General features: G+C 40.0%; 1 protein-coding gene across 1 annotated transcript; it reads right to left on the bottom strand.

The window, feature by feature from the left end:
- Positions 1 to 706: 706 nt before the first annotated feature.
- Positions 707 to 25307, bottom strand: ABHD3 (abhydrolase domain containing 3, phospholipase). The gene is made up of 10 exons (XM_032680371.1): positions 25285 to 25307; positions 24796 to 25207; positions 23065 to 23228; positions 20404 to 20586; positions 18637 to 18682; positions 15729 to 15841; positions 11868 to 12041; positions 11159 to 11207; positions 10909 to 11074; positions 707 to 2805 (listed from the first exon to the last, which is right to left on the bottom strand). The coding sequence occupies exons 1-10, from the start codon at positions 25305 to 25307 to the stop codon at positions 2627 to 2629; spliced, it is 1509 nt and encodes a 502-aa protein (XP_032536262.1). The 3' UTR covers positions 707 to 2626.

Genomic DNA, 25307 nt, shown 5'->3' with positions numbered 1-25307 from the left:
TGAGAAGAGGTGGATGTTCTGGAGCACTTTTGTAATATGTCCTGTTTCAAGCAGGAGGGTTGAACTAGACAATCTCTAGAGATCCCTGCCAACTTCAGCTACTATAAGGTTCTGAATTAGGAAGAAAGTTTTCTTTAAGACATAGATGTCTGCAGCCCTTGTGGCTTGGAATTTCATCTTCATTCTACTCTACCTTTCCAGAGATGAGTACAATGATAACTAACAATTTCCTCCCACCTTCAACATTTCATATTCCTGTTGATGAATGGATACTCAGATCACATGAAAAGCCAAATTAAGACCCTGTAAATTCACACTGTTTTCAATAGAGGGCACATTGTGAATTTTGTCTCACTCCTGAAACTCTGTGTACAAGGTACACAGATGTTGCATAGCAAAAATATTTATGGCACTTGTTTCTAGCTTGTGTGTCCCTTGGAAGATCTGAGGTAAGTGACCGCATTATTTGTTTCAGAAAATCTGACTGGGAAAGCTTGAAGATACCCATAGTAAAACTGGATTGTTACCACTTTGTACACTGTATTTCTAACAATGCATTTTCCCTAATAGATTATAAGGAAAAACACTCGATATTTGAGGGGGAAAGAAACCAACTTTACAGATTTTTGTCAGATACACCTTTACAGATGGGGATTTGTATGTGGGATTGGACCTAAATGAAGACAATGCAGAGAGACAGAAATTCTGCCATTAATCATAGTACTTTTATTTAAACAGTAAGGTGTGATTCAATGTAAGTGGTTTTATTTTCATTCATACTTGATGGTGAGTTTTGAACAGTACTGTACCCCAACAATTTTACAAATATAATGCTAAATACACTATTTATTGCTCATTGTTTTTGCATGAACATAAAACCTGGAAATGAATACAAGAATAAATAAGGCACCCTACTAATATGCTTGATTTCATGTATTGTAGTAGCATGCACAAAATTTCATTTTGCTTTTGCAAGTCACTTTTCTCATTTTGCTTATTAAAGAAAAAATAAGAGTTCATTATCTGGGCAAGGACCAGCACTTGTCTTAAAAGTCAAAATTTTAAAATACTTTCCATTTTTTTTAATTCAACCGTCCACCTTATGAAACAGCTTTCGTATAGCATGTCCCAATTTCTTTTTCTAAAGACAAAAAGTATTTTTGTTCTTCCTTTGCTGTTACTAGGAAACATGCCTTGCAAGAGGAGTGTTCACGTACTGCTTGAGACAAAAGACCTGACTTGCTTTTTTTAGCCGCATTTTCTTCTTGTACTGACCCCGCTCAAAAGATAAAAATAAAAATGCAGAGGCATCTTTGCTGACTTCTCTTGTGTGGCTGGGCCCAAATCAGTGATCAGCAGAAGGCAGGAGCTCCATAGAAGCCGCTTAAGAGCCTTGTTTAAATTTTAGCATGCCCTAAATTTGGACTTCCCAACAGTTTCAGAATATATTCTGTCCAACTGTCCTTTTTCCTCACAGGCCCACGTTGGCTGTCACTGTACGTCAGGGCTGAGGAGAACAGCAATACCTCGGCCAACCTCACAGACCCATAAGCTGTGAGGGCAGAAATCGGTTTGCAGTGGCTTCAGTGATTTGACAACCTACTGCCAGAATGCTGACAAAATGATCAAATAAACAAACCAGAGCTGGGACTTTGACCTTCATCCCAACAGTTTGTTGCATTTTTTTCAGAAATGATATGAAACAGTACCAGAGACAAAAGGTTGGGATTTTTTTTTTTTTTTAATTTAAAGCAGATTATATAATAATTTCCCAATGCTCTAATGTTTATTCTTTAAAACTGAAATGTTCTTGCAGGGTAATATAAACATAGCAGGTTGAATCATCAAGTTTACCAGTTATATGAAGCATGTATTACTTATATGACAACACCCACGTTTACATAAAATTTGAAATGCATGATGTCTTTTAATTACATAAGTTATTACAGTACTGTTTTAAAGGAATATTTTGGTTATATGTAAACACTATAAATTAGCTCTTTAAAAAATAATCATATAAGACAAGGATGGCATTGACATAGTCTAAAAAACAATAACCAGCCCTAAATCTGAATATTCTCAGGGCAGAACAGCAAAAGCAGGTATCAATCTAATGCTATGGAATAACATGCTGAAATTTTGATTTATTTGCAGAATCGGTGCTTCTTTTTGTTCCCTCCTTTTGTTTTCATATTTTAAGATTTTCACTATCGGTGCCCTAAGGAATGGGCCAACTTGTACTATGAGTGACAGGATAATAGAAGCTATTTTGAGTGTTGCCATTCTAATATTAAAAGCCATCTAAATTAAGTCTCCTAAATATATATTGGTTTAAATTACAATCCTGAGGAATTATACTCTCTCTACTTGATAGTTTTGGTTAAGTGCAATTTGATGTATGCAGAATGCTGTTTCATTTAAGGTCATTCTTAGTAAGGCATATTAAAAATAAATATAAAAGTGACAACATAATATTTAGTTTTTTGCTACAAAATCTTAGGCAAAAATATTTTTGCATGTAGTAATGGACTTTATCCATTTGCTGGCTTACAGGAGTTAAAATTTGTGCACTAAGCTTAACTGCCCTTGTCAGAATGTGCCACTGTGCTATACTAGTGGTCCAAAGCTACATGCTTAAGATCTTATTTCCGTGCTCAAACATAGCTTGCACAAACTGCTTGAAGACTCTGTCCATGTAAGTGCACTTCCTTGGCCATATTCCTTCCAGAAAACCAATATGGCCTCCACACGAAGTCAGAACCAAAGCAACGTTTGCGTTTTGTTTGGCAGTTTCTACTGGTATAGCTAAAAGGGGGGGAAAAAGTTTTAAGTCCTTATCCTTCTGAGAAATGCCAGACATTGAATAATTTCTCTTAAACCTTTCTCATATTATGTCTGAATAAACAGGCACAACATGAACATAAGCTTAAATGTATCACAGGATTTAGAACCATAGCTGTGTTAAAAGCCATTTCTCTCTTCCTCATTAACTGACCTTACCTGTGTGATTTTTTTTTTTTTCTGGCTGCTGTAAAAGTTTCAGCTTCACCTTTCTTTCAGTCTGACTGATGAAACAGCACCCATGTTAATGCATACTTAGGATTTGCTGTAAACAGTGTAAGTAAAAGGACAATCAAGCCTGTAGTTTTTAACTGGTATTGCAATATTCAGTCTTGGAAAAGCTGAGGAACTGGGACCTTAATTGCAAATCCCATTCTTTTTGTATGAGACTCCAAACACAAAACCTTTAATGTCACAATAAGATTTGGTCTGTATGATATCCTATCAGCTAATATTAAGGATTATCCCGGGTTATTATCATTACATCTGATTTGCCATACATTTACACCTGCACATTTAGAGCACACAATGCAAACACACTGGGAGATGGTTCTTTTTCCCTGAGGAGCTCATAATCTAATACACAAGGTAAAGAGAAAAAGAGGAAGGGAAAACAATTGTACAAGGACACAGAAAGCTGCTCTGTGTCACCCAGTAGGTTAGTGGTTCTCTACTGAATAGTGACTGCTAGAAATTACTTAATTTAGAATTTAGATTATTAGAATGGGTATTACAAGGATTTTTCTTTTGCTGGGTTAGTTTTCTTGCTCAGCTTCCTGGTCTGGTTCCCTGTGTTAATACAAATATATGAATGGTGGCAGGCACAGTCAGATGAGACCTTCTATGAGGTGGCCATTTCAGTGGTGGCCTACAGTTAGCTCAGAACCATCAGTGAATGACACCTGAGATATGCACTGATCTGGAGGGGAGGCTTCAGTGCCTCCTGTTATGACCATGCATAAATGTGTGGCTTAACCAATGCTACACCTGAGCAGTTCCCTTTGTGAAGGAAAATAAAGGTCAGCTAGCACAGACTGACAACAGAGAAAGCATATGACTTTACAAATGGTGTTTTGGTGTGATGGAATGATCCTGTTACCATATGAAGTGCTTGACATAGCAGTGGAACTATATCAAGAGTGCAAACACCACAGATCCATAAAAATTAAGTTATTTAAGCAAATTCCTCTGGCATTTTAGGTATGTTAAATGTACTCCTGAACAAGCAGAAATCTCAATACATTTCAGTAAAGAATGCCTTACTAAGTTCCAGTTTTCAAGTAATATATGAAAGAGAAAAAAAACAAAAATCATAAAGATTTTTTGATTATTCAGGATTGACAGAAAAAAAAACAGCAAAAGAAAAATGAAGGGAGTAGCAGGAATTTCACTGTGTTGTCTAAAAAACCTTATGACTCCACAAGAAAATAAATCTCATTTTAAGTCATACACTGCTGAAGTAAAATTGCCTTGACACTACAACACAAAGGAGCAAGTTATTCAAAAAATCTCTATTGCTTCCTCAATTATTTTAAAGTATTTTTGAAGTGAGATTTTTAATCAGGTTCAGTCTGGGGGGGGCCCAGTTGTCCACATCCCTTCCTGACTGCAATTCCTTCAGAGACATCTCCCACTCACTCCTATTTCTAGGAGTCTATTCCTTTACCCCTTCATATATTTGCTATCTCAAAGGTCATTATCCTTGAATAGTCACTATCCCTGCATATTACTACCTTCTTTATAGATGTTCTTTACTTTCATTTGGATGTTGGCAGACTCACTGCTGTGTGCTTCAGATGCCTATTTGCCTTTGTTCTGAGCAAACTAGAGTAAGAGCAGAGAGTAACCCCTTCCTTAGCTGAAAAAGGACCCACAGCCAGAATAAGTCACACAAGAGCTTGAGTGCAGTGACTGTGGTGAACAGCTGTGCAACTTAAAATAGATCAGAGCAGAAGCACTGGACCCATAAAGTCAGGGGAGCGGTCTGTGCCTCAGAGGTCCTTACTAGCAGTGCCTGGAATGACATGCTCTGTTCCACTCCAGGGCCTCAGTATGAATGCTAAACCGACTGTCTGTGTAGCAGGGTTAGTGTCTTTTATGAATGTGTGTTACAAGGTTCCTGCCCATAATATAAGGTACGTGGCCGTGGCCTGGTGGAGCGCAGACTGGGCTCCAGAGAGCAATGGGGATTCCCTTGCGGAATACGTGAGGTTCTTTGCTAATCAGTGCTATCCATTTCTTCCACTTTGTCCCTCCTTTCAAAATTGTGTGCATTTTATAGATTCCAGCATTTACTAAGTGATTCTGATTCTTTAGTATGTGGAAGGAGCCACACTTCTTACTGCCTCTATAAGAAGTCCTTGGCTTTTCCTTTGTTCAGCTGGAAAATTGGAAATACTGTATACAGTATCTCAGTCTTTGAAAGCAGTGCTGAGGCAAGACTAAAAACAAAAGTCAATGAAGTAAAAGCCTAGGCTGAGGAATAGCACAGGCTGAAAACAAGAGATGCAGAAAACAGTGTATTATTTCTTGCAATCCAACACATGCATCATTTTCAGACTCAGAAAGTGCTCCTCTGGAGTTCTGCCTGAGTTAATCTGCTAAGCAAACTCTGATCAGCCTTTCTTGGATTCTGTGGATGAACACATTGCCATGCACAAAGAGAGTGGCTGCAATTCACGTCAGCTTCTGCCAACTGCATAGGGACTTGCCCACTTATCTGTACCAAGCCATCTGCTCCTCTTCCCTGCAGTAGCATGTGGGCCATGTTAAACAGAATCCCAACAGAGAAGTGGGGATCAGACACAAACCCCAATCCTGCTTCACGCAACGAATCAAACTTTCCACAACCATTCTGCAGCTCTCTCCCTGGTCACTGAGGGGACTAATAAAAAGGCTTTTGTGCAAGGGTATGGGGAGGAATGTGTGAGGAGGGACAGACTTGACCTCCAGTAATCAGAGAACTCCATCGGTCCTAATGGATTCAGGATCAACTGCTTACTGGTCTGAACATACCTCTTCACTGGCTAAGACTGTGCAAAGACATGACAAACACTCATTCTGGCAGACTAGTGTCAAAAGTGTAGAGAGAAACTGTTTTGCTGGGGGATGGGAAGGGAGATGATAATAAATATCCCCTCTGTTGTGCCAACTCAGCTGGGAAACCCCTTACAGGCAAAGATCACTGTGACCTCTGCAAAGCTGTCATTCAGAGGTTGCCAGCATAACCATACCTCCCAAATTGGTTTGCTGGTGGTTATTCATTCCTAAACTGCTTGGCAGTACTGCAGGGGGTGCCATGTGGTGCCTGCCTCCAAACAGCTACAGCAGCTCTTTCCTAGAAGCCTACCAATCCTGCACTAGGCTGCTAGTTATCTTCTGTGCCATGTAAGGTGCAAACCACACAGGTCTTCACAAATGTCATCTTCCATCATCCTATCCTGAAGTTGTCCCTATTCATCTGTGTAACTCCTCCCCAGCAGAGTTTCTTGCTCTGCAGCTTCTCGTGAGAGAACTGAATATGCTGTGTTGCTCTCCAGTGCCAAAATGCAAATGATGCTTGGCAGTGGTGTGGTACTTCCCTTAAGGCTGCTTCTAGGGACTGTTAGCCATCCAATAAATAAAAACACAGTGCAACAGAACAAATTCTGCAATGTAAAGGGCAGATGAATGGAGCACTGGATGTGATGCGCTCTAGGATATAGGATGGCATGCCAAAAGATACCACTGTTCATTGTTGTCAGCATGTAACCTTGTACTTCAGTTTCTACTGGCCAAAATTTGTACTGCTGTTTGATCCAGCAGGCACAGGTCTGTTATTTGTGATCACAGAACCACAATGTAAATACATATATGCAGAATTACTTAATTCAAAACAAAAACATACCTGTGAAGCTTAAATAAGTCACTGCTGTCAAACACTCCATTTTTTGATTGATTTCGCTCTATTCCTTAAACTTTTACCCTAATTGTTATCTGTCTGCCATTCCTTGGCCATTTCGTCTCTCCCAACAAATTCAATCAAATATGCTGTTTACATAACAGGATGCAAAATAACACCTAAGAGCAATTACTTCAAGTTTGGATTCAGAGGAACAGAAAAGGTTCAGAGAGTTCAATAAAATGTACAACTGAGCTTCAGACATGCACTTATTTGTCACAGTGGATCAGGAGGGAGCTGGCATGGTACCTAGCTTCAAGGGCAGGCTTCCAGCTCAGGCACAATGCTCACTAGCAGCAATTAGCTAGGCATTAGTATAGTGAAGTTTAAGTCAGATGCCTAATACACTGCATAAAGTTTCTGAGGAGAAAAATGCCACTTCGGATGAAAAGTTAAACGTGACACTGATAATGAATGCTATTGTTCCATCTTCCTGATTTATTTTTCACATTTACAAAATAAAAGGGCTTGACTTGGTTTTATTACATATTTCCTGCAACAATGGCTTGTTTAAATTAGTTATGGTGAGAGAAGTTTCATGCAATGAAGAAGGCATTTGTTTTTATTAGTTAGTATTATGCAATATGAGAACTGCATTCCAGAATTAAAACTACAGATACATCAGCTGCCAAGCTCTATGAACTTTAAACAGCAACATTAAGGAAATTAATGTTTATTAATTAATGCAAATTAATTGTTTCTTCCTAATACTGGATTGAGATCTAATGGTACATTTTCACAATATATTTAAAAATAACTGCTGAGAAGTACAAAGCGTACCAAAATGTACATGAGAAGAAATGATCAGGTTGTAAGAAGCAACTGAGGCAGCCTCTGCACTTTTTAAGGGAACTTCAGGTCCACATTGTGTAGTGACTTGGGTTTGTATCCCTCAAGCTCTGTTACAGGAAGATAGATGTGTCTGGCTTTATGGAGACTATTTAAACACAAAGGAATTCTGGCACGGCTTTCTCCCTGATGAGTTTTCTAGGCCTGTTTCCCAGCTCTTGGAAACTACAGCTATCTACAACAGAGGTGGAAGGTAGCTTAAAAGCTGGTAGGTATTACTGGGAGAGATGAGGAATGAAATGACCAGTTCCCAAAGTCAGTAAAAGGCTGGGGTCTGGATGAGAATGAATTTTGTGGCTTTGAGTCCATTATGCAGTTGTGAGTGGAAATTACCTCTGATTGTGACAGGCTTACATGTGTCCACACATTTTTAAGTCAGAAAAAAACAAGCCCGTTGCCAGAATAAAATCTCTTCCAAGAGTAACACCAGCCCTTTATGTTTGCTAACATAAAACAGTTCACAGAAGTGTCAAGATGAATGAACTCCAGTAACTAATGGCAGCAGATATAAACCCTAGGCTGCTAATCAGGGTGCTCTGTGTCTCCTATCAGTACAAGGATTCACATTGAGGGTGCCCAGCACAAACGAAAAAGGAGCCCAAGATAGACACACAGAAGTACTATTAGCCGTAAATCAACATTGCCTGGTGGCCCTTTCTAAGGGAAACTAGTCACCACAAGGACAAAGGGTTACGGCTAACAGCATTAACTCTGTGAACAAGGAACAAATGAATGGTTAACAACACAAATATTTTCAGGGAGAAAGGTTGCTTAGGGTCAGAGTTTAGGAGAAGATGGACAGTCATTAGAACAGATTCTAACACTTCTTGTTTCAGAGGTGCAGGTGCTCTACCTTACCTCCCTCTACACTGCGAGACTTCTAAGGCATTCTCATAATAGGTTTGATACTAATCTTACACAAGCAACCATCTCACTGTTCACCAAGAGTTGTGTTACTTTTAAAAACAGCTTCAAGGGTGGAAAGATCTGCTACAGCTGTACTTTAGGGCACTCATCTGTTGACTAGTCAAACTACACAGTTGCAGAACTTTTGAGGCTGTAGGAGACTTCTTTGAGGACATTTAGTCCAACACCCCTGCTCAAGCAGGGTTACCTAGAGCAGGTTTCCCAGGGCTGTGTCCAGTGAGGTTTTGACTATCTCCATAGATGGAGATCCCCCAATCTCTCTATGCCTCTCTATTTGACCACTCTCACAGTAAAAAAAAGTTTTCTAAGGTTCAGATTGAGTTTCATGGGATTGGATCAATACTTGGCTCTTGAGAGCTGGGGCTGTATTCTAAAATTAAAAGGGGCTGGAGAATCTGTACTAGCTTTCATCTAGCTAAGAAATGTCCCAGTCTCAGTGATAATAGGCTGGAAAAGGGACAGAGGCACACTGTCTGGTTCACTGCTGTTGTTACCATGCTAACTAGGTAGCTTACTCCTGCCACAGTTACTATTTCACTGCAGGACACAAACCACAAACTAAGCTAGAGCTAAGCATAGAGGTGAAGCCATTGTTCCCTCTCTCAGATACTTCATGAAAGAAACAAGGCACAGATCACCCACCTTGCAGTATGATGGGGAAAGTTATCCCCAGGGTCACAAGACCCATAAAATATTATCTTCAGAGTCACCAGTCAGATTTTATATCTGGACATAGATTTTAGGGTCACCCATCCATTCTTATTTCCAGGCCATTACAAGCTTATAAGAGAACTTGCAACTGTCCAATTTCAAGGAAAAAAAAATAAACCGCAGAGGCTTGTAAATACAAAGGGACTAATTCTGTCTCACAAAGTTCTTGAACCAGAAATTGTTAAAGGTGTATGTAGTATTCTGGAATAATACTGCTGTGTTGACTCAGATCTTACTGTTTTTTAAGCCTCTGTTTCAGCCAATGTAAGGGATAGGTAGTTTGGGTAATCCAGAGTTACCATTTTTTCCTTCATATTAGATGGCTGTCACCTCTTTATATTGTTCATGCTTTTTGTTCAAGAGGAGAAGAAATCAGACTGTTTTTTTCTAGTGCACACTACTGGAGTGGTCTTTTTCTCTTCATGTCATATTTGTCTCTAACAGGTCTTCGAACTATAAACAGTAACGCGTGTGCATGTTTCCGTATATGTTGTACATTTGCACGCAGATAAAACAGTACAACACACAAAGAGTCTCTTCCAATTCCTTCATTTTCCACTTGCTTAATATGTTTGCCTGCTTAAATTGGTTTCATGACTCACTGTGCAAGAATCTCACTTCACTTGTGGTGGCAGAAGAAAATTTCCCTGAAATAAATCAAGTGCCTTAACTAAGTTTTAAAGGTGTTAGGTGTTCACTGCTGAAGACTGTTGCCTCAACCAGCTGTTCATTTTACTGGATTTCCTCTACATTAGTTTCTGTTCCACCTCTCTTCTCAGACACTATAACCAACACACAAACTGCAGGAACTGGCATATCTTTTTAGGATAGGTAGCAACATGGCTTTGATCTACAGAGCAAAAGTAAAATGTTCATAATGATCACGTGTTTGGCAGAAAACAGAAGTCAAATGGAAAACAGAGTTTTCAGCCAGTTATTTAGCTAATATTGCTGGTTCATCTTCTAGTTAGATTCTTATTAATTTCAATGGGCCTCCTTCTAGGAGCTCACTTTGTGTATATCTCTTCCCTTACCCTAGATTTTGGCCTACATGCTAACTTAGATTTTTTCTTACTTTTAATTTTCAGGCACTGGAGGTGGCACTGTGAACAACAGCCGAGAATTTCATGTCATCTGAAACATAAGCGACTTCCAGATATTCTTTGTAGGGACTGATTAAAAAATAGCAATAAAAAACTTATTTTCACTTGCATGGAACTCTGAAAGTCTACAATCCAGACACCTGAATCTGAGTTCCTTTTCCTAGGTTCTCTTTGTACTTGATGAATAGAAATGGATGCTTCTGAGAGGGTACTACATCTGATATCTTCCTTACAGTGAGATAACTCACACCCTAAATATGCATATTTCTTTCTTTTGACTGTAAAGATTCCATTAATGGTTAATGAGGCCACCCCATATACTTTTGCATTTTGTACTAATCAGGTCTCTCCATCATCAGCTGTTTTATATGTGTCTTACACCTTAGGTAAACTGCAAATCTGTGGAAGTTTTGATCCTATGTACAAGTCACATTTAATAGACCTCTACATATAGGTCTGAGTTCATTCTCAAACCTATGTAGTTTGTCTTAATGACTGCATATACAGATAAATATATTTTAAAAAGCCTAAACTTACCATGACCTGGTGAGAAAACATCATCCACAGAGTTTAGACATAACACTGGAATTCCTACTGACTTCAGCTTGCGACATGGACTAGCATCTTCATAGTAATCATCAATTGAACGGTAGCCAAACATGACTGAAGTGAACTGCTTATCAAATTCTCTAACAGTTCTAGCCTGAAGTACAGAATTCAAATAGGGAACTATGTCAGCATTTTGAAAACAGCATCCAGCTAAAGCAGAAGTAACATTCTCACATACCTTCATCACAAGATCCATATCAAATAATTTCTCCAACATTTGTCGATGCCTAAAAAGAAGGAGAGAAAAATCAGAGGGCTTGTTTTTTGTTGTGTTAACAGATGTAGAAGTCCTCTGCTTTTCAGGTACATTATAGAAGTAACTTTCTAACAAGAACATGCTTGTTTTTAATTTTCTATCATAATAAAAATCTGTCAGGAATCCAAAAGCAGAAGAATTATTCATTCATATGCAGGCACATCTAGCAACATAGTAAAAGTCTGCATAAGCCATGAGAAAAATGCCATAGATAAGAGAACTTGATATTTGAGAACACAAAATACACTCTAGTTTTATAAAGCAAAAGATGAACTAGCCCTTTCTGTGCTTTTGCAGTCAGCATTGACTTAAAAGAATTAGTATATATACATATATACTCCTAAGTCAATATGTGCATGTCTAAAAATTTTAAAAATCCATTTACTTCATCTATAAATACAGAAGTACACTGGGCTTGTGCTGAGCCCCTTGAGAAGCAGATAAATTTAGCCATATTGATGACAATCTTTCTTGCAAAGATCCTTTTGACTTCAAAACTTACCGAAGAATGCACACAGAACAGCTATGCAAAGTGTTGTTACAGCATTAATTTTGCCAAGATTATTATACCTGCTGTAGATCTCATACTAACATCCTTCCACCTTTCTAAGTAGTTCAGAAGGCAACTCACCTGCTGATAGAGGACTGTAGACAAGTGGTCAAGTAATAGTTGAAAAGAAGCCAGTTTAGTGGCTTCTCCAGAGATTCTACAGATTCAAAAACATTCCAACCCGCAGAGAAAATTGCAGCTGCCATTAAAGGAGTGTCTCTGCCAGTTTTGCCCAGGTAATTTAAAAGAAGCATGCTACAAACAGAAATGAAAAACAGAAACATATATACTATCAAATTGTTTGCTTCAATTTAGAGTAAGTATAAGTCAGCCACCTTTTTGCCTGTTTTTCAATAGTTTCTTGTATCAGCCCTAAAGTTGTGCCTAATACAGCTAAAAGGTAGTCAATGTAATCAACACATGACTCATGAAGTTTACTTTCTCCTCAGAGAGGAGACTGGTGCACTGTATAGGGTGTGGGTAGGAATGCATTTAGAAATAAAGATGTACTAGTCTCATTTATATCACTAAAGGGATGAAAAGGTCAAACAAATGATTCTTACTCATGGAACAGGTATTCCCAAGTTGTTAGTAAGTTCTACCATCTTAAAAGGCCTTGGTCTTCCTGATGTGTTAAATCTGATAAATGTGCCTGAAAAATGCACTTCTCACTATGAAGAAGTCTCTTGAGTTGAAGGTAGTGCCATTACCCCACCTCACACACATGAGAGAACACAGTTGTTTTATAACACACAGTATGTAAAGAATGAAGTGTTGGACAACGAATGAAACTAGAGAAACAAACTTACGAGCCAAATAAATGACTCAGGTCTTGTCTTTCTGACCAATCGCAACTTACAGTCTCTACTGCTAATGTATACTTATGTTGAAAAACGGGAGAGTTCACAAGTATCTGACCCTTCAAATGTAGGAAAAATAAAATAGCAGGACACTGTAAAAGAAAAATACTAATAGAAAAGCTGTCTTTCTTTACTGCCTGAGACCTCAAAGTTTACAACCACCCTTCTAATACCAAGCCCTTAACACAAAGCATTACAGTTAATTGTTAATATAGCTCCCTGGACCACCAAGACTCTGTACCTTGGCTTCATCTTCTGTACTTTAGAAGACAGCAACCTTTAGCAAAGACATCATGAACCAGCCTGCTATCACAGAGACTTTGTCCCTGTGCACTACCTAGCAGATCATAAGACAGCAGTCCAACAAACCAATAAAAAAAAGTTGCAGTAGTAGAAGAATCCACTTCTCTAACAGAATGCACAGAGTGTATGTCATAGGGAGAAGGTTTAGGAATCTTTATGTTAGAAAATGAAGTCCCTTTCCAAAACAATTCATATTGAAGATCAATAGAACAAGTGGCCTTTAATTTACATTTATATGTCTGTGAATTGAATGTTTATTTTAATTCTTAACTGGACAAATCTGTCCTGTATAGATTATCACAGAATCACAGGATGTGCTGAGCTGGAAGGGACCCACGAGGATCATCGAGTCCCACTTGTAAGCCTCCACAAGCAAGGGATATGCTGGACTACAAAAGAAAGGTTTCTGCAACAAGAAAGGCTTCTCTAAATCTTTTGATACAAAAAATACTCAGAACAAACAGCATCCTCTTCTTTCTCCTCATCACTGAAGCCAGTCATTTCATCACAGAAGGCAATCAAATCACCTGGGCATGCTTTGTCCTTGATGAATGCAGTCACCTTCTTATCCTTCGTGTGCTTGCAGATGGCTTCCAGAGGATCTTTCCAAAGAACTGAAGGTAGGCTGACCAGCCTTTTGTCCTTCCTGGGATCACTATTCAATGGAGCAGGGAACCTACTGACTAAAGGTTTGTAAAAAAGGAGTGGCTACCTGTCTTCCCTGTCTTTACTGCTGAGCTCGGTTCTTAGGCCTACCAAGTCACTGTGCCTAGTGGCAGAGTATGGGAGAATGGCAGCAGAAGATTAAGTTAGGGCCCAAATTAGGGCCCAGTTATGCAAACCTGGCATAAACATGCCAATGGAACCAGTTGAAGTGCACCAAAGCTCCATGAGGTAGCCAATGTCATCATGAGACTGCTGTCTATCACTTTTGAAAGGTTGTGGCAATTGTTGAATATTTCTCATGCCTGGAAAAAAGAAGCACCCATCTACAAGAACTGCAAGGAGGAGGAAATACAGGCTGGAATGCCTAACCACAGCCCTTTGGGAATATCCTCTGGAAGCCATTTCTAAGCATGTAAAGGTAAAGAAGCTGACTAGTAACAGCCAGTATGGATTTATCAAGGACAAAGCATGCCTGAGCAACCTGATTGCCTTCCACGATGAGCTCATTGATCATTCGTTGATTAGGGCAAAGGAGTGGAAGTTGCTTATTTTGACTTTAGCAAGTCTTTTGACAGTCTCCATATAGTCAAATTGGAGGAGCATGGTTTGAATAGGTGACCTGCAACATGCATGGAAAACCAACTAGACCACTAGGCTCTGGGAGTTGTGATCAGGAACTTGAAGTGCAACTGGAGTGGTTGGTCCAGATACTAGTAGTGTTTCTCAGGAGGCAGTAATGGGGCCCATACTGTGTAAGTAAGTCTTCACTAACTGGATGATGAGATGGAATGCACCCTTAGGAAGCTTGCACCTCAAACTGTGGGGAACGGCTGCTGAACTGGAAGACAACGTTGACATTCTGAGGGACCTCAACAGGCAGAATGAGTTGGCAGAAACTTCATGAAGTTTGACACAGGAAAAATCAAAGTCCAGCACCTAAGTAAGACTAATGACAGGACAGAGAGCAGCTGAAGAAGACCTGGGCAAATAGAACAACGCATTCTTGCAGCAATGAAGACAACTAACGATATGCTGTGCTTTGTCAGTAAGAGCACAATGAGCAGGTCTGAGGAAATTATTTCTTTCCTGTATTTGACACTTATGAGACTGTGTTTGGAGTACTGTGCCAAATTTTGGGCTTCCCAGCAAATTTCTCACATACTGGAGAAAATTTATGTCTTCATACTGAAGACATTTGCAAAATCCCTGTAACATGAATGGAAAGGATTGGCCTGATTTAAAAGCTTCCAAGTTAATTATTTGGTTATCAATAACTATATTGCTTGAACAAACATTATTTATCCCAAAGCTCCTACAACTCATTAGTAGATTAATGTCAATATACAGGGCCATATCTGCCCACCCTCCATAAAATTTATCAGAGAGTGGGAAGTCTCAGGACTTTACCACTGTGTCTGTAGTATTTCTAATGAAAATTCTCCTCTTCTATGATTTCTCTTAAATAGGCTGCCTGAACATTTCTTCTAGATTCTAGCAGTGATTTTTTTTCTGAGAAACTGTGCTATCATTGTCTGTTCTAGCTGTGCTTTCTGGACAGCAGCCAGGACACAGCAAGTCTTAATGCCACATGCTCTATCAACCCATACTGGTTTCAATAACAATACTACTTCTTGCTTCTGAACCAGACAGAGCAGATACCCACATCTCTTCCAGCCTAATCTACCCACACACTGCAGAACCCAAACAGAGTGAAGACAAATCTTGTCATTTCATAGGTTGCTATGAAACATGGTATATTAGCTCTAGTTCCTATTTTTTATCCCTCTGTTCCAAAGACAGCCTCCATAGTTTCCAAAGATTGTACTGCCTACCTATTTGGCTGTCAATCTCTCTGCCATTGTTTCCTGTCTTTCTCCACCCCCCTCTAACTTTTGAATGTTGGCTAATTTTGACCTTCCCTGACACAGAGCTGAAAGGCTCAAAGACATCAAGAACTTTCTGAAAGTCTTCTGCATATTGACTGTTGGAGGCAGACCCAAGTTAGCTGCAGTTCAGTAAGTAATGCAAGTATTGCAGAGGAGTAATTTAAAAGGCTACAACAGTCTTATTTTACAACCACAGTTAAGCTGAGACTTGTGTTACATAACCTTACCCTCCCATAGAAACACCTGCTGCCATGAACGGAGCCGAGGGGTGCAAGCTGTGTACATGATGAATAACGGCCTCTAAATCCTCTGTGTTAGCTGCACAGTAAGTCCTTGGTGTCTATAAGAGGGGGAAAAAATGCCATCATAAGCTTTTGTATTATCCTTTAAGGGCAAAGCAAACTGAACAGTGGATCATTTATATAACAAGATAAATTTAGCATTTATCATGAAGCTTTGCTAAGTGGCAAATACAAACCCAGAGCGTTTCACGAGTAGATTGACAAAAAGTTATACATGTTATCATTACAAAATAAAAGAGATGACAGATATCTTCAGCATCTGCAACCTCCAGGTCATTAGATGAAATCTGAACAGAGAGCAGTGAGCTAAACTAGATAGAACTAGATCAGAACTAGATAGGCACTGATATTTTTAAAATACCCTGAGGAAATGGAAACATATCATAAAGGCTGCGATTTACAGAAAAGGAAGTTATAATGACAATTTTACCATCTTCACCCACATCCAAATGCAAAAGAAAATATTAGATTTCAAGTTCTGACAGCCAGCATTTAAAAAGTAACCAGTATTTAGATTCTACATCAAATACAACCAAACAAATAGATAAATAAATTCCCCTGTGACATTTACCTAATTTAGTAAAATATCCTATTAACTAAAGTAATGAAACACATATATTATCCCTTTTTTTGTCTATCATTTGCAACTCTGTAAATCCTGAATTGAGACTAGGAATGACTTCCACTGGCATCAGTAATATTTGGGTAACCCCTTCCCTGCTACTGAAGGATAAGCACAGCTTTTTAGCCTTATCTGCACAGACATCTGGAACAAGGCACAATTGAGGGACTATCTGGAGCAGTACAGGGGAGACAAGTCCATTTAGCTGCAATAAGAATCACAGTAAAACAAGTTTTTTTCTAACAGTGTTGTCCAGATTTCATCTACAGCAAAAGAAAGCTTTTAACTTAAGAGTTGTTAGTAACATGTTAATGATATTGATTTAACTATCGGCAGTGACTGACCTGCCAAACTTCAGTATAAACATTAAAACTAAGTATAAAAATACATAATTATGAATTAATGGAACTTATTTGTTGCCTGAAGCAACAATGTATTTCAAGGCCGGTTTTTAAAATTGTTTTCAGTTAAACAGCCAGGATATTTGTGGGTGATTTTAACAAGTTTAATGAGATGAAACTAATTACTTAAAATACATTTATCAAAAATATTGAAATGTTGAAGTCAAAGATCAAAAAACTTGAAAGAAAAGCTAAATCTGGATAATTAAAATTGAAGACATTTTTAATTTCCATTTATGTTGCATTGCCAGTTCTCATCCACATGAATCACTCTTCACTGTTTTACACCCTATTAATTATAAACAGTGTGAATGTGTTTTATTTTAATCAAATTGTCAAGTTTACATGGAAAAATAAATTATTTTTGGCAATTAGGGTCTAATCTATTCTAAGTGAAAGTGTATTTGATTAAAAGTTTATGGAACTAGAGAGACATCTTGCACTTTAACTTCAGTTAATTCCTGACAGTTTAACATCTCTCTCTCTCTCCTCATTGTATGAAGATATTTTAAAACACCACCTTAGCTGACACTGGCTGCGAGCAATCTAATACTTGATTATTCCACAGCAATAATTCACAGTAACTTTCAATAACCAATGAGAACAGCATTCTTTAAGTAACTATTTTTTGGTTTAAGTTTGAATCGATCTTTAAAGAGACTAGAAAAAGAACTGTTTACATAACTAATTTCTATTGCGGTGCTCAACCATGCTGCAAACTCATTAACTAGGGATTTTATATTAAAATGTAGAAACCCCTTTGCAGAAAATGTGATAATTTCAGCTGGTTTGCTTCACTGCAAGACCTTATAAAGCTTAAAGATGTAAATCCGATTACGGTAAAATACACACAATGCATCCAAACAAGAGATCTTTTCTCTTAATGATGCAGAAATTCATCAATAAGGACTTTGTGTGTCACAAAACTGCTTTGTAGATCCATCTGCAAAAGTATGCAGAAAACTACTCTTAACATGGCAATGTTTGCATTGAAATGCTTTATCTGATTATGGGAAAAAACATTCTGAGCTTTTTAAAGTTTGAAACTAGGGGATTAAAAAATGCAAAACAATACCAAGTATTATGCACATTCATTCCAGCTGCAGAACTGTCAACAAATCGCATATGAAGAAACAAAGCTTATTCAGCAATATTTCATCATGCCTTGTCCCTTGCTGCAGAAAATGTTTAGCTTCAAGACTTTTTCATCTGAGGAATGGCCAGTTATTTCTGAGCAAACATGATATGTCTGTCCCAAAGACAAAAATTTGTCTTCTGTAGCTGAGTTTCTGTCAGAATTGCTGAGAAAAATACAAGAACACATTTAAATTTTAGGATATGGCTATCCATATAAATCTGGTTCATTAATTCACTAACACACAGTATGGATTAATTTTAATGGCACAACTTTTTTACCATATCAAAATCTATTTTAAACTCATGTTGGCAACTGGGAAAGTAATTACAATTGCTTATATTTGGCTTTGTATGGTAAAATATACTGTAGTATTTTTTGAAAGAAAAACGTAAGGATTGTTCTTTTTAATGTTACAGATATTAGTAACTGAAAATATTTCATAAAATGAAACGCTCAGAAAAATTGTGTGTTGACCAGTTGACCTCTTAGAGTTTTAAAATAAAAGATGAATATTGGCACAACTGATCTACCAGATGGCTAGATTCTCTTCTCTGGATTTTCAACACATGCTGTGAGTTTCTCTCATTTAAATCCAGCTGTACAAATAGACACAAATGATTCCATATATACCACTTTTAAGTGAGAGATGTTTATCTCAGAAGTCATCCTTACCAAAAGATCCTCACCAGCAATTCCCCGGTTGTTAAAAACCACGCATCTAAAAATTGAGACAGTAAATTCAATTATACACATTGTATATTTCACTAAAAAGATAACTTAAACACACAAAAAAATGAAAATGCATAAAGAAAAATGAGCCAGTTCTATGAATAAGTTCAGCACATAAACATTTAAAGACCTACAGATCCTAGAGCCTGACCTGTGTAGAACAAGCTTTATAGCAAAATTGGGTTCACTGAGGTCAGTGGGACTCTATATGAGCTCCTTGATTTGCTGGTCAAGGTCAAACTGCAGGGTGAGAATCCCAGGGTTTACCTGAAGATGGTACAGACATGTCCTGCCTGCACTCTGCCATGAGCCAGTGCAGGGCTGAGCCTAAGCTGTGCTCTGAAAAAGAATGTCAGATATCCATGTGCAGACATCCTCCAAAGCTACATAATTGTATTAAATTGCAAGAAATGAGCCAAATCAAAATTATACTGAGAGCTGCATCTAAGTTGCAGGTTCTTGGGGATTTTTTTTGTCTGGTACAGCATAAGTTTCTGTTCTCTCCATGTTGGTGGGAGTCTCTGAATCTTCTAGCAGTATTACCATGATTTAAGGATCTATACTTTCTTAATAAATCTTTCTTTTCTATTACTCTAGCACCATCTCCCTGTAATAATGTTGTTAAATAATATATACATATTTTAGATGAGTTAAAGGTATGAAAAAATACTTTTTTTGGTATTTTTCTCAAATGTTGCTGATTAAAAATAAAATTATAGTATTCTCTTGAAATCTGACCTAAAGCTCTCCTTTTTAATGCTATACCTTCTTTTCTTAGGTGATCAAATGCAGATATTACTTTCAGGAATACTTTAAAACTTAATAGTAACAAGTTGTTGATTTCAGGGCTACCTCTGATATTTCTTACTGCTAAGTTTTAAAGTGATTTTAAAGGTACTTTGAACAGTCAAAGTGCTACTTTACTTTTATAATTTAGTAAAGCAGTTATCCAAACCTCCAAACAGAGAAGAGATAGCCAGACATAAAACCTCATATGTACATATTTGAAGAACTTATTATAGTCAGTACCAGAAGCCAATCTGCAAAGACAAAATGTAATATTCCAAATACAGGTTCTGGAACAATGACAACTTATTTTGACGTGCAGCAGCAGCAGCAATATGATTACATAAAGGAGTCTACTCATCGACTAATCCACTTATTTTACCCAACTCTGACCAGAAGCCTCAAGAACAAAACTAAATTACACTGTGACAATTAAGAAGCGACAGACCTCCTCCTTAAACACCAACAGTAAGAGCAGGCTAGCTCTCCTTTCTGCACGCAGGAATTTGAGGCTGCTGAATCAAGCAATTTTGGCATTCAGAAGCTGACCTCCTCCAAGGCCCACTGATAGCAACCCATCCATACAAGTTTTCTTGGAGCTGAATACAAACTCCTTCTCTAGAAGGTGTAAAGGTTAACACAAATGCTGATATCATAATTTAAGAAGCAGCAGTGAAAGCCCCATGCAGACTTAGCTTACTTTCACTGCACTCTCTCAGGCACATCTGTAGATACTAAAACAGCCCTTCCAAATGTACTGCCTGTTACATAATTCCACTGTGATTATTAATACTAATAACACTTTCTTACATAAACTATTGTATTTAGATCTCATTTGCCTTTGGAAGGCATCTTATACACATACATAATTATATTTGATCCTATTAGAAGCAGCAAAATACTAGCAATGAAATACAACAGCACCTATATCCCAGTGTTTCGCTTTGATGGATCATATGAAGAATGTAGGATTCCTTGCTCGTTCCTGTCAGGCCAGGCAATAACAGGACGGTGGGTCTTGTGCTGGCATCCGGATAATATAAGCTGTCATTATTATCAAACCAATCCAATGAAATCTGTCCTCCATCTGCTGTTTTAATGAGCTCACTGAAAGGCACATTTCAAGACAACACTGATTAGATTGAAAAATACATACACACTATTAAGAGTGCTTGCAGTGTACAAATTACCAGGTGTGAATTCTGCATTTTTCATTATGTTTTAATACTCAAAGTGCCACGTCTGCATGTTTACCATGCAGAAAGAGTCACACCTACAGCTGACTAGAGTTAGAACAGTCAATTTGTGGAGTAATTCCTGTTCACAGTAAATGAAGAGCTGGCCTTTTATAAACTGCTGCTGATGTACTGGAAGCCTGTTACTAATGTGATTTTTGGCACTGCCTTCTGTTTTATAAAGGCTTGTGTACTGCAGATTTCCTTTGGATCATCTGAGAATCTTTTGATAGCACACTGGACAATGAGATAAACATTTAACACATTTTTTTTCCTCTTTATCCAAAGAAGCAGAATATATAATGGATGGCACTTTGTTATGTTTTAAACATGTGGAGCACAGACACATACTACTGTATCTTCCACCCTGTATCTCCACAAACTTTGCTAGAATGCACTTTTAAGCCATATATGTTAAAAATGCAACAAATATTATAATATCTCAAGAAGTTAAGCATGCACTAAACAATGACAAAAAGGTTTCATTCCTTTTTTATAAACATACAGCATCTTCCCTCTTCCTAGCAATGAAGACACTGTTCGAGAGAGCTGGTGTAGCAACTACCAAAATGTATGCCTACCTTCCAATTGATTTTTCATTTTAAAGTCTTGGTAGCAACTACTCCAGATTTTAAAGGCAATCACCCTTGTTGGAATCTAGCTCAGCTTTGCCCTTTTTTGGTAATAGGAAGTAGATAAATGCTGGTGTGTACTGCCAACACAATCTCAAATGTGCAAAATAAGCATTGCCCCATGGAATTATTTCTTCCCTCACATACCTTGAAATAGAAATATGCAAGAAGGACTAGAAAAGTGGACATGGCCATGCCACTGAAATGTTCCCTAATTACTAAAACTAAGGGAAGCTGCTAAATGCTAAATCTATTCTACCATGCAAGCAGAGCTGAAACAACTTGTGTTGCATCCAGGTTCCGGCGCATAAAAGTACTTCTCCTTAGGTCTTGTGCCAAATGCCTCATTTGCCAGGCTAAGTCTCATTTCTCTGTGAGAGAGATCAGCTGAGGGCAAACAATAAATATAAGGGGTTTTTTCCCTCCTAGAATTTAGGCATCAAAGAACACAACATAAACCCCACAGGTAAAAGTTACTCTGAAAAATCCATGAAGTTTTGTATATTCAAAACAAGGCTGAATGTGGCCATGCTATGGTTAAGGTAGAATATGTTGGTTTAATGGACAGATACAGTGACTATATGACCTTTGCAAAATTACGGCGTTCAAACACCAGAATATTTGATACACCAGATAATTTGCTGACATCCAGAGAAACCCCAACAGGCTGCAGAAATGGATTAACAGGAGCTTCATGAAGTTCAATAAAGGGAAGTGCAAAGTTCTGTATCTGGGAAGGAACAACCTGTGTACTGGTACAGGGTGGAGGCTGACTATATGGAAAACAGCGTGGCAGAAAAGGACTTGGGGGTCCTGGTGGACACTGAGTTGAACATGAGCCAGCAGGAAAGAAGACCAACAGCCTGGAGGCTGTGGAGGCTTAGGAGTCTTGCCGCCAGGTCAAGGGAGGTGATCCTGCCCCTCTATGGAGCACTGGTGAGGCCACACCTGGAGAACTGTGTCCAGCTCCAGGCTCCCCAGTACAAGGAAGACATGGACATACTGGAGAGAGTCCAGCAAAGGGCCACAAAGATGATGAAGGAACTGGGGCCTATCTCCTCTGAGAAAATGCTGGGAGAGCTGGGACTGCTCAGCCTGGAGAAGAAAAGCAATGCGTTTACATACACGAAGGGAGGGTGCAAGGAAGATGGAGCCATGCTCCTTTCTGTGGTGCCCACTGACAGAACAAGAAGCAGTGGGAACAACCTGAAACACAGGAGCTTCCCTCTGAACATCAGGAAACAGTTTCAATGTGAGGGTGACTGAGCACTGGCACAGGCTGCCCAAGGATGTTGTGCAGTCACCATCCTGAGGGAAATCCGAAAACCATCTGGACATGGTCTGGGGCAACTGGCTCTGAGTGACCCTGCTTGAGCAGGGAAGTCAGACAAAGTGACCTCTGGAGGTCTTTTCTGACCTCAACCGCTGTGTAATCCTGTGAACATATAACCACATCAGTTTCTATATTGTCACTAATATTTCAGTGCTCCAAAACTCTCTGAGCTAAAATAGGGTCATTTGGAACACTGACCTTTTAAACCTACTGCATATTGAATCCATGATGAAGACAGTTTCAAGCCTATGATGGAGTTGTAAAGGTGGGCATAAAGCAAAAACACACAAGCACAAACTTGAGCAATGACAGTAGACGTGACATGATCAGAGTGAGGTAACAACTGGCTAGAAAATCAATCACTTAAAAAAAAAGGGGCACTTACTTCCTGTACTGTACTTGGGGTCTAGATGTGATAAAGGGGCGCAGGAGTGTCTGTACCCGACCTTCCCAGCACCAGATTGTGGGATAGTAAGTTTCTGTCACAACAGGGCAATATTCCTCGAGAAAGCGGCAGAAGCGGTCATTGCTGGCCACCAGCTGGGGTTTCTAGGAAGAGAGACTACAGTCAGGCATAGGCATTCATATAAAATAAACTAAAAAACAAATAAAGAAAGAAATTAACAATTGCTTAAATCCTCTCTGAGTAAACTGATTTCTTTCATAAAATCATTTGCAATGCTTTTTCCTTCCATGGTAAAGAGAAAAGAAAATGAAAATCAAATGAAATGCCAAGATGCCCGACGGAAAAGTGAAACCAAACCCACTAAACATAATGGACCCCTTACCTATTTCTAATAACATACTGATCTAGCTCTACTTTTACCAGCATTGTATCTTCACTGACAAATCAAAACCCCACCATCTCTCGGTAGGTGAGAAAGATTTTACCAAGTCCATTTTCTTGGTCTGCACAGCAATAACACTTAATTCGTGCATGCACTTTGACCGTGCACCTGCAGTACCTACTTTAACCTGGTAGGACACTCTCCTTCTATCTCATACTACAGTACAAGACTGCATCGGTTCTTCATCTCTGATAATGCTCTGCATGCAGAGAATTTCCTTACAGCTTCCATTTGTATACCAATTAATGTTAGCTATCTCTGTATAGCTAATATCTTATGTTTTAGCAATCATATTTCTTAAACTTCTATTTTACAGTGACTCTCCAACATGCAAGCATTCATACGGCAAAACCAGATACTCTGAGGAAAACCGTTACATATAAAGTGCAGTAGTGTCACATCCTCACTTCTTTTTTTCTCCTGTGACCAAAATCAAGTACCCTCTTCTCAATGAAGAGGAAGGCTATGTTCTCAGTGTTCTCTGAAGGACTGTGGCAATACTCAGGTCCTCAACAGTCAAAAACCTTTTGATATGCGTATTTTCAGCTGATTAAGCATTCAACGAGGCGCTCTCACCACGGGGCCACTTTAGATCTGATCAGGCTCACTGTATCCAAGTAATTTGCGATTGCCTAATTTACCTATGAAACCATTACTGATGAGAAGATGTACAAGAGTGCTCTAGCCCCCAAAACGCTGCCATAGTGGCTCCAGAGGTACTTAGGATGGTACCGACGGCAGTACAAGGACAGAAAAATTACTTTATCACCTGCCCTGCTAGTAAACCAAATAGGTCAGGTTTTTTTGTGGAAGGAGGGTTCCTGACCTCCCTTTCCAAACCATGGCATCCAGCCAAGCTCTCTCCCTGGTACAACTGCATTTTGGGGACGCACGAGGCCAGAGCCCCTTATCCTCCCAGATCACAGGAGCTGTCGCTCACCTCAGGCCGGTGGTCCCGGGGGTCACCGGAGGTCCTCGCGGAGGAAGCAGCCCCGGGGCGGGCGGGGGTGGGCTGCACTGGCCGGGGCCGTGCGGGGTTTTGGCCGGCCGGGGACCCCGAAGCGGCTCCTCCAGAGGATGGACGGCGGGTGTGAGGACGAGGTGGCCGCAGAACCCTACCCCCCAGCCATTCCAGATGCCGATCCCCTCGCCTGAAGGGCGGCCGGCGGCTCCCCTACGGGCGTGGGGTCGCGGTGACCTTCCCGGGACGGTTTCCCTGTCGGCGGGACACCTGCGGAGCCCGCCCCCCCGCCCGCCCTCCCGCTCACCTTGGCGATGCTGTTGAGGTAGTAGCAGGCGTAGGCGACGCCGAAGCCCAGCACCAGGGACAAGCCCACGCCAGAGCCGAAGAGCCCCACGCGGACCTGGCTCTCCAGGTAGAGGGAGAGCTCCCTGGTCAGCACCTTCCAGCCATCGCACACGGGGGGCGGCGCGGCACGGCGCAGCACGGCAGGGTAGCGCACACCGGCTGCCGCGGCCGAACCCACCCCACGGCCGAGGGAGGAGAAGGAGAGGAGGAGAAGGAGGAGCTGCCGCCTGCCTCCCGCTGCCGCTGCCCGCGGACCTCTCCGTGCTGCAGCGCCGCCGGCGGCATCCCCGCACCGCCCCCGCACCGCCCCCGCACTGCTGGCCGGGCCTGGGGCCGGCTCGGAGGGGTCACGACCGGGCTCGGTCGCAGCCCTGCCCGCAGGGGAGGCAATCCTGGGCGGCCTAGGGTGTCCCAGCGGCCGCCGCCAGCACCGGGTGCTCCGCGGCACGGCGGCCCCACGGCAGGTGCCAT

This window comes from Chiroxiphia lanceolata, chromosome 1, assembly GCF_009829145.1.
Source record: "Chiroxiphia lanceolata isolate bChiLan1 chromosome 1, bChiLan1.pri, whole genome shotgun sequence".
In the NCBI taxonomy this organism is placed as follows: Eukaryota; Metazoa; Chordata; class Aves; order Passeriformes; family Pipridae; genus Chiroxiphia; species Chiroxiphia lanceolata.
Note: the sequence above shows the minus strand (reverse complement) of the source record. Positions and strands in the feature narration are given on the sequence as shown.

What these genes read in the sequence shown, in the direction of transcription:
- ABHD3 (XM_032680371.1), bottom strand. Translation starts at nt 25,307, where the DNA reads ATGGCACCTGCCGTGGGGCCGCC. An exon ending in ACCTCAACAGCATCGCCAAG is followed by an intron (nt 23,229 to 24,795) that starts GTGAGCGGGAGG and finishes CTCTCTTCCTAG; the next exon opens with AAACCCCAGCTGGTGGCCAG. An exon ending in GCAGGTGTTTCTATGGGAGG is followed by an intron (nt 12,042 to 15,728) that starts GTAAGGTTATGT and finishes TTCTGTTTGTAG; the next exon opens with CATGCTTCTTTTAAATTACC.